General features: G+C 39.2%; 1 protein-coding gene across 8 annotated transcripts in view; it reads left to right on the forward strand.

The window, feature by feature from the left end:
* The window catches only part of Trpc4 (transient receptor potential cation channel, subfamily C, member 4), a 162888-nt gene that overhangs the window by 99575 nt on the left and 49085 nt on the right, over positions 1-14228 (forward strand). For 4 of the 8 annotated variants that reach the window (XM_017319534.2, NM_016984.3, NM_001253682.1 and 1 more), the window contains exon 4: positions 10926-11262. In XM_017319534.2, the coding sequence (XP_017175023.1) occupies positions 10926-11262 (337 nt within the window). Of the gene's footprint in view, positions 1-10925; positions 12782-14228 lie in introns of those variants that run through there. The other 4 variants (NR_046161.1, XM_006501297.4, NM_001253683.1 and 1 more) reach the window with 3 other exon arrangements.

Genomic DNA, 14228 nt, shown 5'->3' on the forward strand with positions numbered 1-14228 from the left:
TGGTTGGTTGGTTTTGGTTGTTTTGAGAAACACAGGGTTTCTCTGTGTTGTCCTGGCTGTCCAGTAACTTACTCTGTAGACCAGACAGGCCTTGAATTCAGAGATCCTCCACCCTCTGCCTCATGAAAGCTGGAAGTAATGGTGTGTGCCACCACTGCTAGGCTGAAAAAGCTGTTTCTAATACCAGGGAGTGGATCAGTAGTGACAGCAAGAGAGTAAATGGACTCTCCGGTGTAAGTGAAGACCAAGCCTATGCAACAGTGAATAGTGTGCCTTTTGCCATGTCCTTTCACATGTACCCCTACTAAAAGATGCTAGCTATATTTGAGCTATTCTTCCCACATATAATAAAACAATCAAGATGACCACCCACAGCATTGCCTGCTGAGCCAACCTGATATTTAAAGACTGGATCATTGAGGCCACTCCCCATGAGATTCTAGACTTTGTCAAGTTGCTAGTTAAAACTAAGGGTCACTGGAAGTTTGATTCTAAGATTAAACTTAGTGTCTGCTTAGGTAAGGCATACTGTAGTGCATGCCTTTAATCTTAGCTGTTAGAAGATAGACACAGGTATTTATCTGTGAGTTCAAGGCCAGCCTGGTCTATATATCAGGGTCTGAACCAGTTAGGGATACATAGAGAGACCCTGTCTCAAAAGTTTGTCCATAGATTTTAAATACACATAGCCCATTATTGTTTAGATTGGCAGAAAAGTATTTATACTCTGTGAACTAGACTAATTGTGGAAGAAAAGAGTGGAGTTGGTCCTCTTATTACAATGGTGTACATAACTTAATCTTCTCAGGCATTGGAAGAATACCATATAATCCAGCTTTTTCACTCTGTGCATATACCCAGATAACTCAACTTCCTAACATAAGACATTTTTGCATCCCCATGTTTATTGCTGTTTATTCACTATAATAAAGAATTGGAATCAACCTAGTTGTCAATCAATAGATGAATGGATAAAGAACTGATATATGTACACACACACATATACACACAACACACACAAATATATGAATGACACGTATGTGTTGTATATATATGCATACACACACACACAACACACATACGTATGAATGTTATTCAACTCTAAAGAAAAATGTAAATCACAAAGTCTTCAGAAAAATGGATGGACTTTGAGTGTATAGTATTAAGTGAGATCACACAATTTCAGAAAGAAAGACCCTTCATATTCTCCCTCACTGCAGAATCTGTCAATAGTATATGTATGTGTGAGAACAAATGTGATGTGGGTCCAGTATAACTCAAGAAAGGCTAAGTATTGGAGATGAAGAGGACAGAATAGAGAGGTGCACAGGAGTTATAAAAGGGAAGAGAAAGCTAATTGCTTTTCTATGTTTAACTCTGTCCCATATTTCTCATTCTCGGTGGTGGGGAAGTGCATAAAATACATAAGATAATGAGAAGCTACATAGTTCCCACTCGGGTGGCTGTTCTAACTGCATACAAGTTTATTGAAATTTATAGACATTGGCCTGATTGATGTTAGTGTGTGTTATTTTTATTTCCACATTTTTCATAATACCGTTTTTTTAAAGAATTAGGAAGCCTAACTATTATGTGGAGATATGAATGGCAGGAAACAGAACAAACAGAACATCAGTTATATCCTTTTGTGTAATAAGAATTAATACATGCTTAGAGTACATGGATGCCCACCTGCCCATGGTCCTTGCCCTGATGCAGATAGAAGCAAAATTTAGTCTTTGGCTCCAGTGGAGATGAAAACACCCTTTCTGTATATGGTTCATCTCTGTGGGACTCGTTTGCTCATCAGTGACTAGAGACTCAATACCTGACTGTAGACCATACCTCACACTATTTCCCCCTAGCACTGTCCTGATTATTCAACACATGAAAAAACACTCGGGCCTGGTTCCATCAATAACCAAGAAGTTCCTTCCTCTCCATGTCTGTTTATTTTTTAAAACTTTAAGCAGCATCATAGAATTAGTTCCTATTTTCACAAATTATTTCAGTTGTTTACTTGTGCCTTCAAATGGGCCTTGGTGAATGGCTATGGAGACTTTACCAACTGCTCCCCTTTGTAATTTTCAAAGAGCTGCCATTAACTAGTGATTGTAGTTTCTGGCCACTTAGTTGGACTTGCTTTCTAGGTTCAATGTATTTGTTCCATAGGTGTTTATCTGTTTACTTGTTGCGTGCTTGGTTGAGACAGGGTCTCACTGTGCAGATCAGGGTAGCCCCAAACACTTCGTTTTTCTGTTTCCATTTCCCTAGAGCTGGGATTACAGGCATGAAGCACCATGCTTGCCCGTATCAAGTTCTATCGTGTAATGTATTCAGTGCTGAGCTCGTGCCACCTCCATTTAAAGACTGCCTGGCATTTACAGCCTCCTGTTACTACTCACTACCCTTGCAGATCAGTTTCTACACTGAATTTGAACATAGACTCAGGAGTATTTTAAGAAATTTAATTGTGTGCTTGCCTGACCAACACGTTAGGTAGAGATGAGTTATCATCCCTCACTGACATCAGCGTGGTACCCTAGGGATAGGACATCTGAAAGCCCCACCCTGAAAGACTAATTTATCATGCATGTTCAAGGAAAGTGATTAGGAAACCTGGTGACCATTTTGACAATTCTTTGCACTCAGTGGGGCCAGATGGCTTGTTGACAGTGGAAGACCAAGTCTTAAGGGTCTCAGTTAGTTTTCCCGATCATTCTTAAGACTGTTTGTGTTGTTTTCTCAGATATGGTAAAAGATTTATAGGTGTTGGATTTTTTTTTTAATTTCAAGAAAGCTCCTACAAACAATTTGCAAATTAGTTACTGGCAAACTAGTTATTCTATGGCTATTATTCTTGAGCTATTACTATTATTATAATAGATGTGATATTTCTCATAGAAATCTTTTTCTACTAATTATTCCCTTTATGATATACTAATTACAATTGGGTTATAAAATTCTCTTTCTCACTCACAAAGATCAAGAGTGGGTATTTTTTATAATTACTAGAATGTATATTTACATTAAATTCTAACTAGTCTCAAAACATTTATTCTATACACTAGAACTATGAATAGCTTCATTAGGCATCAGATAAATTAAATCAGTGTTTCTGAACTGTTAACATTAACAGGATTCATGCAATATTTAGTGTTCCTCACCAGGTCTAATGTTAGATCTGACACACTGTGTCACTGATGTGCTTCTAGTTAATGACTGTGTCACCGGCCACAGCCACGGCTGCACGTAGCAAGGACATGGACTCAGGAGTTCCCTGAAGAAATTTTTCACATAGATGCTAAGAGATAGTGACAGATTCCCTTTCCACTGTATGTCTGTTAAGTCCACAGTAAGTTACAGACTAACTAGCCCAGGGATTTTTTTTCCTTGTCGTTTTCAGTACGGTCTTTCCTAAACAGAAGCCAAGGGACATTCTCCAGCCAGTGTGAATCTGTCAGAAGCCTGCCTGCTATTTCAGACTTAACTTGCTGCCTTGAATCTCCCATGATGGTTTTATGTTCATGCTGCGTTCCTGATGCAACATCTCCCCTGCTTTCTGGATCTCTCTGTTTCAGAAGGTCATGCGAAGTTATCTATAACAGGACCCATTTTCAATACACATTGAGTTCCCAGAAATGGACTTACTAGTTCCGAAAGACTGTGGTCTCTCTCTCTCTCCCTCTTACATAGCTAGGGTCTGACAGACAGCGCTGGCTTTAATTAGGAAACAGCACAGGGAAATGGTGCTTTGATTAATAGAGCAAATAGATATAATCAGCCACGTGATCTGAATTCAGGCCGGGAGACTGACTGGAGGAATTGTCTTTGTTGTGGATACAACTGTAGCTCTCTTTGGGAAACAGTCAACCAGCGTTGAAGGCCACTGGCAGCTTTGAAGGGATATAAATGGCTGATATAATAGAAAAGGTTTTTCATCTAGGGATAACATAATTTGGGAGAACGCTCTGTGTTCAGAGAGCCCTGAAACCCTGTTATCAACATTATAAAACACATTTTTGAAAACAAACAAAACAAAAACCTTGGTGGAAGGTCTTAAACCAGGCAGAATGGTTGCCTCTAGAATAGACATATTTTGTAGTGTAAATTTGGGGTATGAGGGTTGGGAAGCTGAAAATATGAAGGGAGGGTGAATTCTAAATCAATCACATCCCTGGTACATCAAGTTTCTACAGGATTAGGCACATCCTTTCCCACTGAGGCCAGATAAGGCAGTCCACTGCATACATACATGCCAGGGGACTAAGTGCAGCCCATGTATGGGAGCTCCCAGGGGTTCAGATTAGTTGATACCATTGGTCTTCCTATGTGGTCGCCATCCCCTTCTGTTTCTTAATCTTTACCCTAAATTTTCGAAAGGGGTCCCCAACCTCTGTCCCATGCTTGGCTGTGATAATCTGTAGCTATCTCAGACAGCTGCTGGTAGAGCCTCTCAGAGGATAGCCATGGCAGGCTCTTGTCTGCAATTACAACATAGCATCAGTAATAGTGTTAGGGATTGGTGCCCACCTGTAGGATGGATCCCAAGTTGGGCTGGTCAGTGCTCCATTCAGCCACTCCTTCAGTCTCTGCTCCATTTTTGTCTCTGCATTTCTTTTAGACAGGAGCAATTTTGGGTTGAAAGTTTTGTAGGTGGGTTGATGTCCCTGTCTCTCCACTGAGGGTCCTGTCTGGGTACTGGAGGTGGTCTCTTCAGGTTCTATGTCCCCACTGTTAGGCATTTTGGCTAAAGTCACCTACATTGAGTCCTGGGAGGCTCTCATTCTTGTTGAACTTCTTTGAGATCTGAGGGGTGTGTCATGGATAGTCTAAACTTTTTTGGCTAATATCCACTTATCAGTGAGCACACACCATGCATGTCCTTGGGGACTGGGTTACCTCAATTAGGATGATATTTTCTAATTCCATCCATTTCCCTGCGAATTTCATGAAGTCATTGTTTTTAATACTTGAATACTATTCTATTATGTAAATAAACCATATTTTCTGTATCCATTCTTCAGTTGAGGGACATCTGGGTTGTTTCCAGTTTCTGGCTATTGAGAATAAGGCTGCTATCTATGAACATAGTGGAGCATGTGTCCTTCTGGTATGGTGGAACATCTTTTGAGTATATAGCTGGGTCTTCAGGTAGAACTATTTCCAATTTTCTGAGAAGTTACCAGATGATTTCCAAAGTTATTGAACAAGTTTGCAATCTCACCAGTGTGGAGGAGTGTTCTTCTTTATCCACAACTTCGCCATCATGTGCTGTCACTTGAGTTCTTGATCTTAGGCATTCTGATTGGTGTAACGTGGAATATGAGTCCTCTTGATTTGCATCTCCCTGACAACAAAGGACAGTGAACATTCCTTTAAGTGTTTCTTGGCCATTCAAGATTCCTCTGTTGAAAATTCTCAGTTTAGCTCTGAACCCCATTTTAAAATTAGTTTTTTTGGGGGGGCGTTCTTTTGCAGTCTAACTTTTTGAGTAGCCACTCTACTATCTAATAAAATAGACTTTCAATGAAAAGTAATCAAAAGAGATGGCGAAGGACACTTCATATTCGTCAAAGGAAAAAATCCACCAAGATGAAGTCTCCATTCTGAACACCTATGCCCCAAATGCAAGAGCACCCACATTCATAAAAGAAACTTTACTAAAGTTCAAAACACTCACTGAACCTCACACAATTATTTTGGGGGACTTCAACATCCAACTCTCACTAATGGACAGGTCATGGAAACAGAAACTAAACACAAACACAGTGAAACTAACATATGAACCAAATGGATTTAACAGATATCTGAAGAACATTTCACCCCAAATCTTGATAATATATCTTCTTCTCAGCACCTCATGGAACCTTCTCCAAAAATGACCATATAACTGGACACAAAACAGGCCTCAACAGCGACAAGAAGACTGAAATAATCATGTGCATCCTATCAGATCACCATCAACTAAGGCTAGACTTCAATAACAACAAAACAACAGAAAACTCATGAAAACTGAACAACTCTCTACTCAATGATAACGTGGTTAGGGAAGAAATAAAGAAATTAAGAACTTTCTAGAATTCAATGAAAATGAAGCCACAATATACCCAAACTTATAGAACACAATGAAAGCAGTGTTAAGAGGAAAATTCATAGCACTAAGTGCCTTCATAAAGAAATTGGAGATATCTGATACTAGCAATTTAACAGTACAACTGAAAGCTCTAGAAAAAACAAAGAAACAAACATACCCAGGAGGAGTAGACAGCAGAAAATAGTCAAACACAGGGCTAAAATCAACCAATTACAAACAAAGAAAACAAAACAAAGAATCAAGAACTGGTTTTTTTGAGAAAATCAACAAGATAGACAAACTCTTACTCTAACTAAAAGGCACAGAGACAATATCCAAATTAACAAAATTATAAATAAAGAGGGAGACATAAAAACAAAAACTGAGGAAATTTAAAAAGTCATCAGGTCTTACTTCAAAAAGCTATACTCAACATAACTGGAAAAATCTAAACAAAATGGATAATTTAAGTAGTTTTAAGTATACTTTTTGTTTTATTCTTCTCTTCATTTTTTTCTCTATGCTTTGGGATTTTTACTATTTTGTGTAGTTGTTTTTATTTCATCTATGTTGGATCATGATTTCTTTGTAAAAATTAAATTAGAGTGAGTTATTGTCACAGTCATTAAAACCCTGTGTCTCAGTGGCTGTATAATACTCAAAGGATACAGCTTTTGAAATGACTTAAAGGTTATTGGGTGCAGATTATGAAGAATTTAAAATTAATTTTCAGTGATTCGTCTATGAATGCATGGGATCACTGTTAGTTTGAATGTTGAGAGTTCTCTTTGTGTAGGGGTTGGCCAGGGCCTGATCCACAGACCTGTAGTGAAAATCCACTTCCCAAAGTCCAGGTGGCTGCAGGAAACAGTGGCTCCCCCATTTCTGCCCCCAGGAAGACAGTAGAGAAACCCAGGCCGTAGACCCCCAACTTCATGTGAACAATGCTCTGGGGTCTGGCCAGGGCTTCCCTGGATGGACCTGTAGTTTAGTCAAAGAGAGAGTCAGTTCTCTAAAAGAGTCCTTTACAGGGCGTTGGAGAAAGCTGAGCAAGGGACAAGAAGTAGAAAAAGACTCAGAGAAGAAGTACGCGATCAAGGAGGGAAGGGAGGCAGGAGACAAAATGGAGAGGAAAAAGAGGATGAGATCATTTAGTTTAGCAATTAAAAGTTTAAAATAATAGCCCACTCAGTTTGGCTATTTTTCTACTTATACCTATATTTTTGTGAAAATTTTCACAATTTCAAATTTTGACAGCTGAATAATATTCCATTATGTAAATCCACCAGGTTTTCCTTATCCAACCATTGTCCATATCCATAAGGATATCAAGGCTGTTTTCTAATTTCTGGCGATTATGAACAAAGCAGCAATGAACACGCATGAGTAAGTTCTCTGTGATAACATACAGAGCCCTGGACCCCCAAAAGACAAATACTTGTTTTCTCTTATATGTGGATGTCAGCTTCTAGCTTTTGATTTCTGTGTTACAATCCAAATGACCACAGACATTAGGTACTGGGTAAGGGGTTGAGGCTGTAGAGGATTCATTAGAAAGGAGAAGCAGAATTGAGTGCTATGGAAAGATGAAGACAGAACTAGGTAGGAGGGACATAGAGGATGAGGGGAGGGTAAAGAAGAAACAAGGCCCTTTGAAAAGCCATGTGGACACCTACTACTGCAGAACCTTCCTAGATTATAGACACATACAAAAGGAATATAAACAGAGTAGAGTCACTGAAAATAGAAGAGACAATGCCCCAGCTAGACATCATATCCTACCAAGTAAATCTTCAGTGCTAGATGTAGGTTAGATCTTATTTAATTCCAGCACCTACACGGCAGCTCACAAGTGTCTGTTATTCAAGCTGTAGGGGATCCAATACCCTCTTCTGGCTTCTGTACACATCAGGTAGACGTGTGGTGCACTTACATACATGTAGGCATACATATAAAATAAACAAGCAAATCTTAAACGCTGTACCTTGAATAAGGGCACCTGTGTTTAAGACTTGGCCCCTAGCTTGTTTCTGTTGGAAGGGGATTCTCGGGGTCCTCATGTGATACCTTGGGGAATCAAAGCAGATCATAGGACATTCACCCTCTTCCACCATTATCTGTGACACTGCTGTCAGTCTAAGGAAAGGTGGCCAATTTGATGATGGCCTAAAAAAATTCTAAAACTGTAATGGTGGGGTCTCCCTGCCTCACATGACTTGAGTCAGGAGATAGGGTTGTGACCATGATGACATATCTCTAAACCTTTCTTCCATTTTCCCAGAGTGTATAAAATGTGTTGTTCTCCACATAAATCTCTTGATTGGTCTGTTTATACATGAAATCTGATGAGGTCACAGCCATTCATAGTCATGTTTTTCTATAATCAGTGGGTTCAGTTATAGTCATATTTTTCTATCTCCAGTGGCTTGGGTTCTGTTAAGAGCTTTTTTAAGCAGGCTGGAGAGATGACTCCGGGGTTGAGGGTTCTTTTGAGCTGACTGCTCTAGTTCTAGAGGATCAGACTACATCTTCTGTCTTCCACGGTCACCAAGCACAGGCATGGTGCACGTACATGCATGTAGGCAAACATAAGTAAAATGAATAAAATTTTTTTAAAAAATTCAGCAAAAATAAATTTTAATCTGAGTTATAATTCCTTGAGAACATTTTGTCATAGGAAATGAAATAAATGTTAGACCATTTGTATGTGAAGTGCCCTTGGGAAGAATACTGTGTAGCAGATGGGGCTCTAGAAGCAGCAGAACTTCTTAGGGTCCCCTGTGCATTTGTGGCAAACTCTGTCTATGTATCAGGACTCTGCTCTCACTTTCAAAAGTCTGGCTCTGGCCAGAAAACAAGAGAAAGTCTAGATTCTTTGATATAAATTCAAACATTCCTTTCTACAGAGTCTTACAGTTGCTTAAATTAGTAACAATAAAAAACAAATTGCCCTCCTGACTCTTGCTTGGAGGAAATGCTTTGATTTATCTGTATTTACTTAAGCCTGTATCATAAAATTTTGATTTATTTCACGTCTCTCTGCCCACTCCTATATGCTTTGATTAGTAAGTGTCCAGAACAAGAAGACCAACTCCCATTCATCTAATCCACATGACTGGACACCTCGGATACTGGATGTCTCAATCCATCCATCATTCCATTGCCTCTTTTTCTTCCCAAGGAAGCATCCTTTCCCATCACCCAGCGATTGATTGTTTGCACACCATCTGAAAAGCGGCAGGGCCAAGTCTTACCAGGTCCATACAACAGAGAGACAAGGAAGAAGACTAGGGAATGTGGAGAAGGGTGAGAAGAACTATGAAGGGACAAGTGTCTGGTTTGCACGCAGAGAAAGCTATTTTCTGACGTCAGCAGAATCCTTCTCAAGGGTCTTAAGTGTTGGCCTCATGCAGAATTACACCGCCATTCTTCACACCCACTGCGCACTTTACCACCAGTGTAGGCTGGAACTCCCCTGCTGTGTCTTATCTTGAATGGCTTTCTTCTCTCCGAAAGTCATCCTTGACCAAGTGGAACTCCATTCATGTGACACTGAGGTGTCAGTCACAGTGAAAAAAAAAACTTGTGTGTAGGAAATTTGGACAGCACATTTCAACACTCCATCTTGATCTGAAATGTTGGATAATTATAGCCATTTCTTATAACTCTTCTTTCCTCCTCATTTAAGAGGAGAAAGCAGTATATATATGTTACACTTTAGGCATGTTATTGGGGTAATATGTTTGTGAAATAGCTTGTATATAATAATTGATTAGTATATATGATAATATACTCAGTAATGTTTCTAATAAACTCAGCTATGACAATGATCATTAGCTTGTTTATAGTACTATATTCTTACTTTTCTATTAACCAGACCCAATTGAATATATATTTGTTTTTATGAGAGAGAAACCCATGCATGTGTACATATGATGGAAAATGTTAAGTGAAGAACTAAAATGTGATGTGAACATTTTCACTTCCTATCCTGTGTGTATAAGTTTCTTAAATATTTGGTCATTTTTTTTAGGTAGTGTATCCTCTGTGTGTTGAGTAGGTTTTTGTTTTTGTTTTTGTTTTTTTTGTTTTGTTTTTTTTTTTTTTTTTTTTTGTCAGCTTGGCAGGGACATAGACACAGCCTGGAAGAGGGAATGTCAAATTGAGTGGGGCCTCCATTATGTTGGTTTGTGGGAATGTCTGTTGGGCATTTTCTAAATTGCTAATTTAGCCCAGCCTGCTATGAGCATGAACTCTGGGCTGGAGGCCTTGGGCTTTGTAAGAAAGATAGATGAGAAGTCAATAAATAGCATTACTCCACAGTCTCTGCTTGAATTACCACCCCCCAGGTTCCTGCCTTGGCTTCTTACATAATGGACGGTCACCTGCAAGCTAAATAAATCATTTCCTCCCCAAATTGCGTTTGTGGTCAGTGTTTGATCACAACAACTAAGACATGTTGTGTATTCTTATTCCTTCCCTCTGCCTCCATTGCCAGTGTAGGGTCTCCATTTTGACTCTATTTAAGCCTAAGCACACAGCACTGTGCCGTGAGTGCAGTAAGTGCCCATTATATGGTCTTTGTTAGAATGGCTTCATGTGTTTTATTTTTACTCTAAGATCAGGTGAACCACAGCTTGTGTCTTTAAATTCTAATACTTCATTACCAAAGAATAAATTGTTTGTTTAAATTTGATTTTAATATGAAATTGGAAAAAAATATTCAAGTGTGTCATTATCTTTTCTTAAAACTATGCGGTAAGGGATAAAGATGTCTCTGAGTTCTTCCTGATGAACTGAGGTCATTACATATAATAGGAACCTAATTTTCCTTCTCCATTCCTCCTAGTTTGTTGCTCAGCCCAACTGCCAGCAGCTGCTCGCTTCCCGCTGGTACGATGAGTTCCCAGGCTGGAGGAGAAGACACTGGGCGGTGAAGATGGTGACGTGTTTCATAATAGGACTACTCTTCCCCGTCTTCTCCGTGTGCTACCTGATAGCTCCCAAAAGCCCACTTGGACTGTTCATCAGAAAGCCATTTATCAAGTTTATCTGCCACACAGCCTCCTATCTGACCTTTTTGTTTCTGCTGCTGCTAGCCTCTCAGCACATCGACAGGTCAGACTTGAACAGGCAAGGTCCACCACCAACCATCGTGGAGTGGATGATATTACCGTGGGTCCTGGGTAAATGTGTTACTCTAGAAAATATAATAACGAACGTGTCTCTGCCGTGGAATTTTGTTGCTTAGAAAGAATCTTCACTAATGTTTGGGGCAGAGGGAGAGATTACACACAGGTTCTGCCCATGGTAGCTCTAAGACCTCATCTTTCAAATCAAACAAATGTTTTTCCAATTGTGTTGTGCTTGTTCCCAAATGCAATGCAGGAAAGGTAATTTAGGTTACAGGTTACAAGGAGTTGATGACCCTTTGTCCCATAAGTGACTCAGGGTTTGTGCCTTGCTTGTCTTTTGAATCTTTTGGATGTGTCCCATTGGCCACATATAATCTCTTATTTTTCTCCTGTCCTGGCATCTGATCCCAGAGCCTTTATGGGGGCAAAGAGGTGGTCTCTGTCACTGACTGAACCAGACCTGCACCCCTTAGTTTTCTTATATGCCTTCCACATAGAAGTATGAGTATCTCAAGAACTTCTGATTCTATGTATGTAGTTCATCGATTGTCTTTCTCAGAAAATTCTGTAGCTAGAGAAATAGGAAATTAAACAATAGGAAAAGATTTAACCTCCACTTACCAGAGATAGATAATTATTTTAGAACTGCTACAATCAGAGTAGAAAACCTTATTTATTAACAACTGTGTTTTTGCTTCCTTTCTGTTACTGTAGCTATCCTTAGAATTTGCATTTTAATTATCCTTTACTGTATTCTACTGTGGTTTGCTGAGTAAGCATATTTTTTCAGTTTTACTTGAATTCCCCTTGGTCTCAGATCCAGTTCATTAGAGAACATGACTCATTTCATGATTCCTAATCTCAGGAGATCTGCTTGGGTTAACTTCAAAACTGAGAGGAGTCTAGCATGAGGATCAGCGGGGAGAAAGGTGACCTGCCTTCAGTCCTAGGCCTTAGTATAAGTGGTAGCAAAGAACAGTATAGTGATGTGAAGTTGGTGTTGTAACTATGTTTTATAAATACCATCTCAAGTGAGCTTTAGAGTCAGTCCTGACTAACCTGAAGTACATGCATATATAAAGTAAAAGGGAAATTTAGATCTGTAATTCCTCAAAGAAACATTACGGCAAGGAAGTTGATAGCAAGATGAAATTATCACTGTCAGTCAAAGTATCTCACATAAGGGACATATTTTATGTTAATTTTCTTCAGAGAGAAACTTTCTGGAGTAACTCTTACTAAAGCATTTAAAAGGCCGTATGTTATGCACTGACAACTCACACTACATGTCTGAAAGCCCTGACATCCCAAATGGAACGTGCAGCTTTTTTAGGAAAACCTTCCAGGTGCGGCATGCTGTGAGCATAAATAGTATTGCTCGCCTTCATGCCATCAGTGAGTATACTGAATACCTTCAAAGAGTCAAGACTGGGACCATTACATAGCAAGCAAAAGGCCTTTGGGCTGATGGACTTTAAATCTCACTGGAGGGAGTAGGTAGTGAATTAATGATCAGAATTGCAGAAAATGGTAAATATTATAAAAAATAAAAACATCTAATTTTGAAGTTAAAACCACCTTTGATTACCTGCTATGTATTAAACTTGTAGCAGAATATTCCTTGACAAGTGGATGAAAGAAATGATGTCAGAGACACTAGGTAATTCGTGTGTAGTCTTAAATGTATTATAATTCCAAAAAGCTGAAGTATTTGCTAGAGGTAACATTTTCAGGATAATATAACCAGAGGGGTAAAATTGATCCAAAAGCTTTTAGAGTGAAAAGATGTATTTTAAAAGATAAAAGAGTATGTGAGTGATTATCAACAGGGCACGTGATACGTGTTTATGTATCAGGTAGATCTCTCAAGAGAGTTATATTGGTGAATCTTGAGAGCCTCCTTGCTAAGGCTGAGTTTGCGGGGCTTTAGAGGACCCAGAATTGCAAGGGCTGTGAGCACTTACTGGCATGCTATGGATATACTTTACTATGGACTTAAAACATAGGCAGTCACAAACCCTCAGGGCTTTTGGTACCTTCATCAATAAAGGAAAAGGCTTTTCACTGAATGACACTTGATCCCCCATTGAGTCTACAGAGCTGCCCTCCTTAGGGAGAGAGAATTGTTGTTCTCAAAAGGGAACAGAAGATGGCATTAGGACAGGAGTGCTGAGAGCTTTTTATGAACATGTGATCTAGATTAAAGGGGTGTGGTCTGATTTGGTGGCTGCATCAGTGAAACATTCATATCTTTTTGCCCAAGGCTGATAGGTGATGAAGTAAGACATCTTTAGTTTCATTTCCTGTGTGGTTCTAGATGTTTAACAATAAAGTAGAATGACGTGGAGCTGGAGAGATGACTCCATGATTGAGAGAGCACTGGCTACTCCTGCAGCGGTCCATGGTTCTGCCCAGCACCAACCTAGCTGCTCAGCTCACAACCATCTGTAACTCCAGTTCTAAGGGGGGTAGGCTCTTCTGGACAATGCAGGATACATACATACATACATACATACATACATACATACATACATGTGTGTGTGTGCAATTAAACATATGGAGGCAAACACTTAATGCACATAAAATATAATTAAAGAAAAGAAAGGATTCCTTGGGAATACTAGTTTTCAGACCTTCCCAAAAACCAGTTTGAGTTTTTCTTCAGGATCCATTATAACTAAATTATAATAGGTAAAAAATATTCCATAGTTTTTCATATAGCACAAAAGTAAACACACACATGTACATATACATATGCGTATATACACTTATATAATCAACTTAGCAAAAGCTTGCAAAATTAATAACATATCTTTTTCATAAAAGTAGCACTTCAGTAAAGGCTGTCATATATTAAATACTGCCTTGCTCCCGAGAGAAGGTAAAATGGCTGCTGAAGTGATTGGCGTTAAGTCATGCCTAAGAATATGCCACAGTCAGACAGCATGCAAATCTGTGCTCTGTGAGCACAACGAGAAGGGTGAAGTGAGGAGATGATGGAGCAGAGAACAGAATCT

The sequence above is a fragment of the Mus musculus genome, chromosome 3, assembly GCF_000001635.26.
Source record: "Mus musculus strain C57BL/6J chromosome 3, GRCm38.p6 C57BL/6J".
NCBI classification, from domain to species: domain Eukaryota; kingdom Metazoa; phylum Chordata; class Mammalia; order Rodentia; family Muridae; genus Mus; species Mus musculus.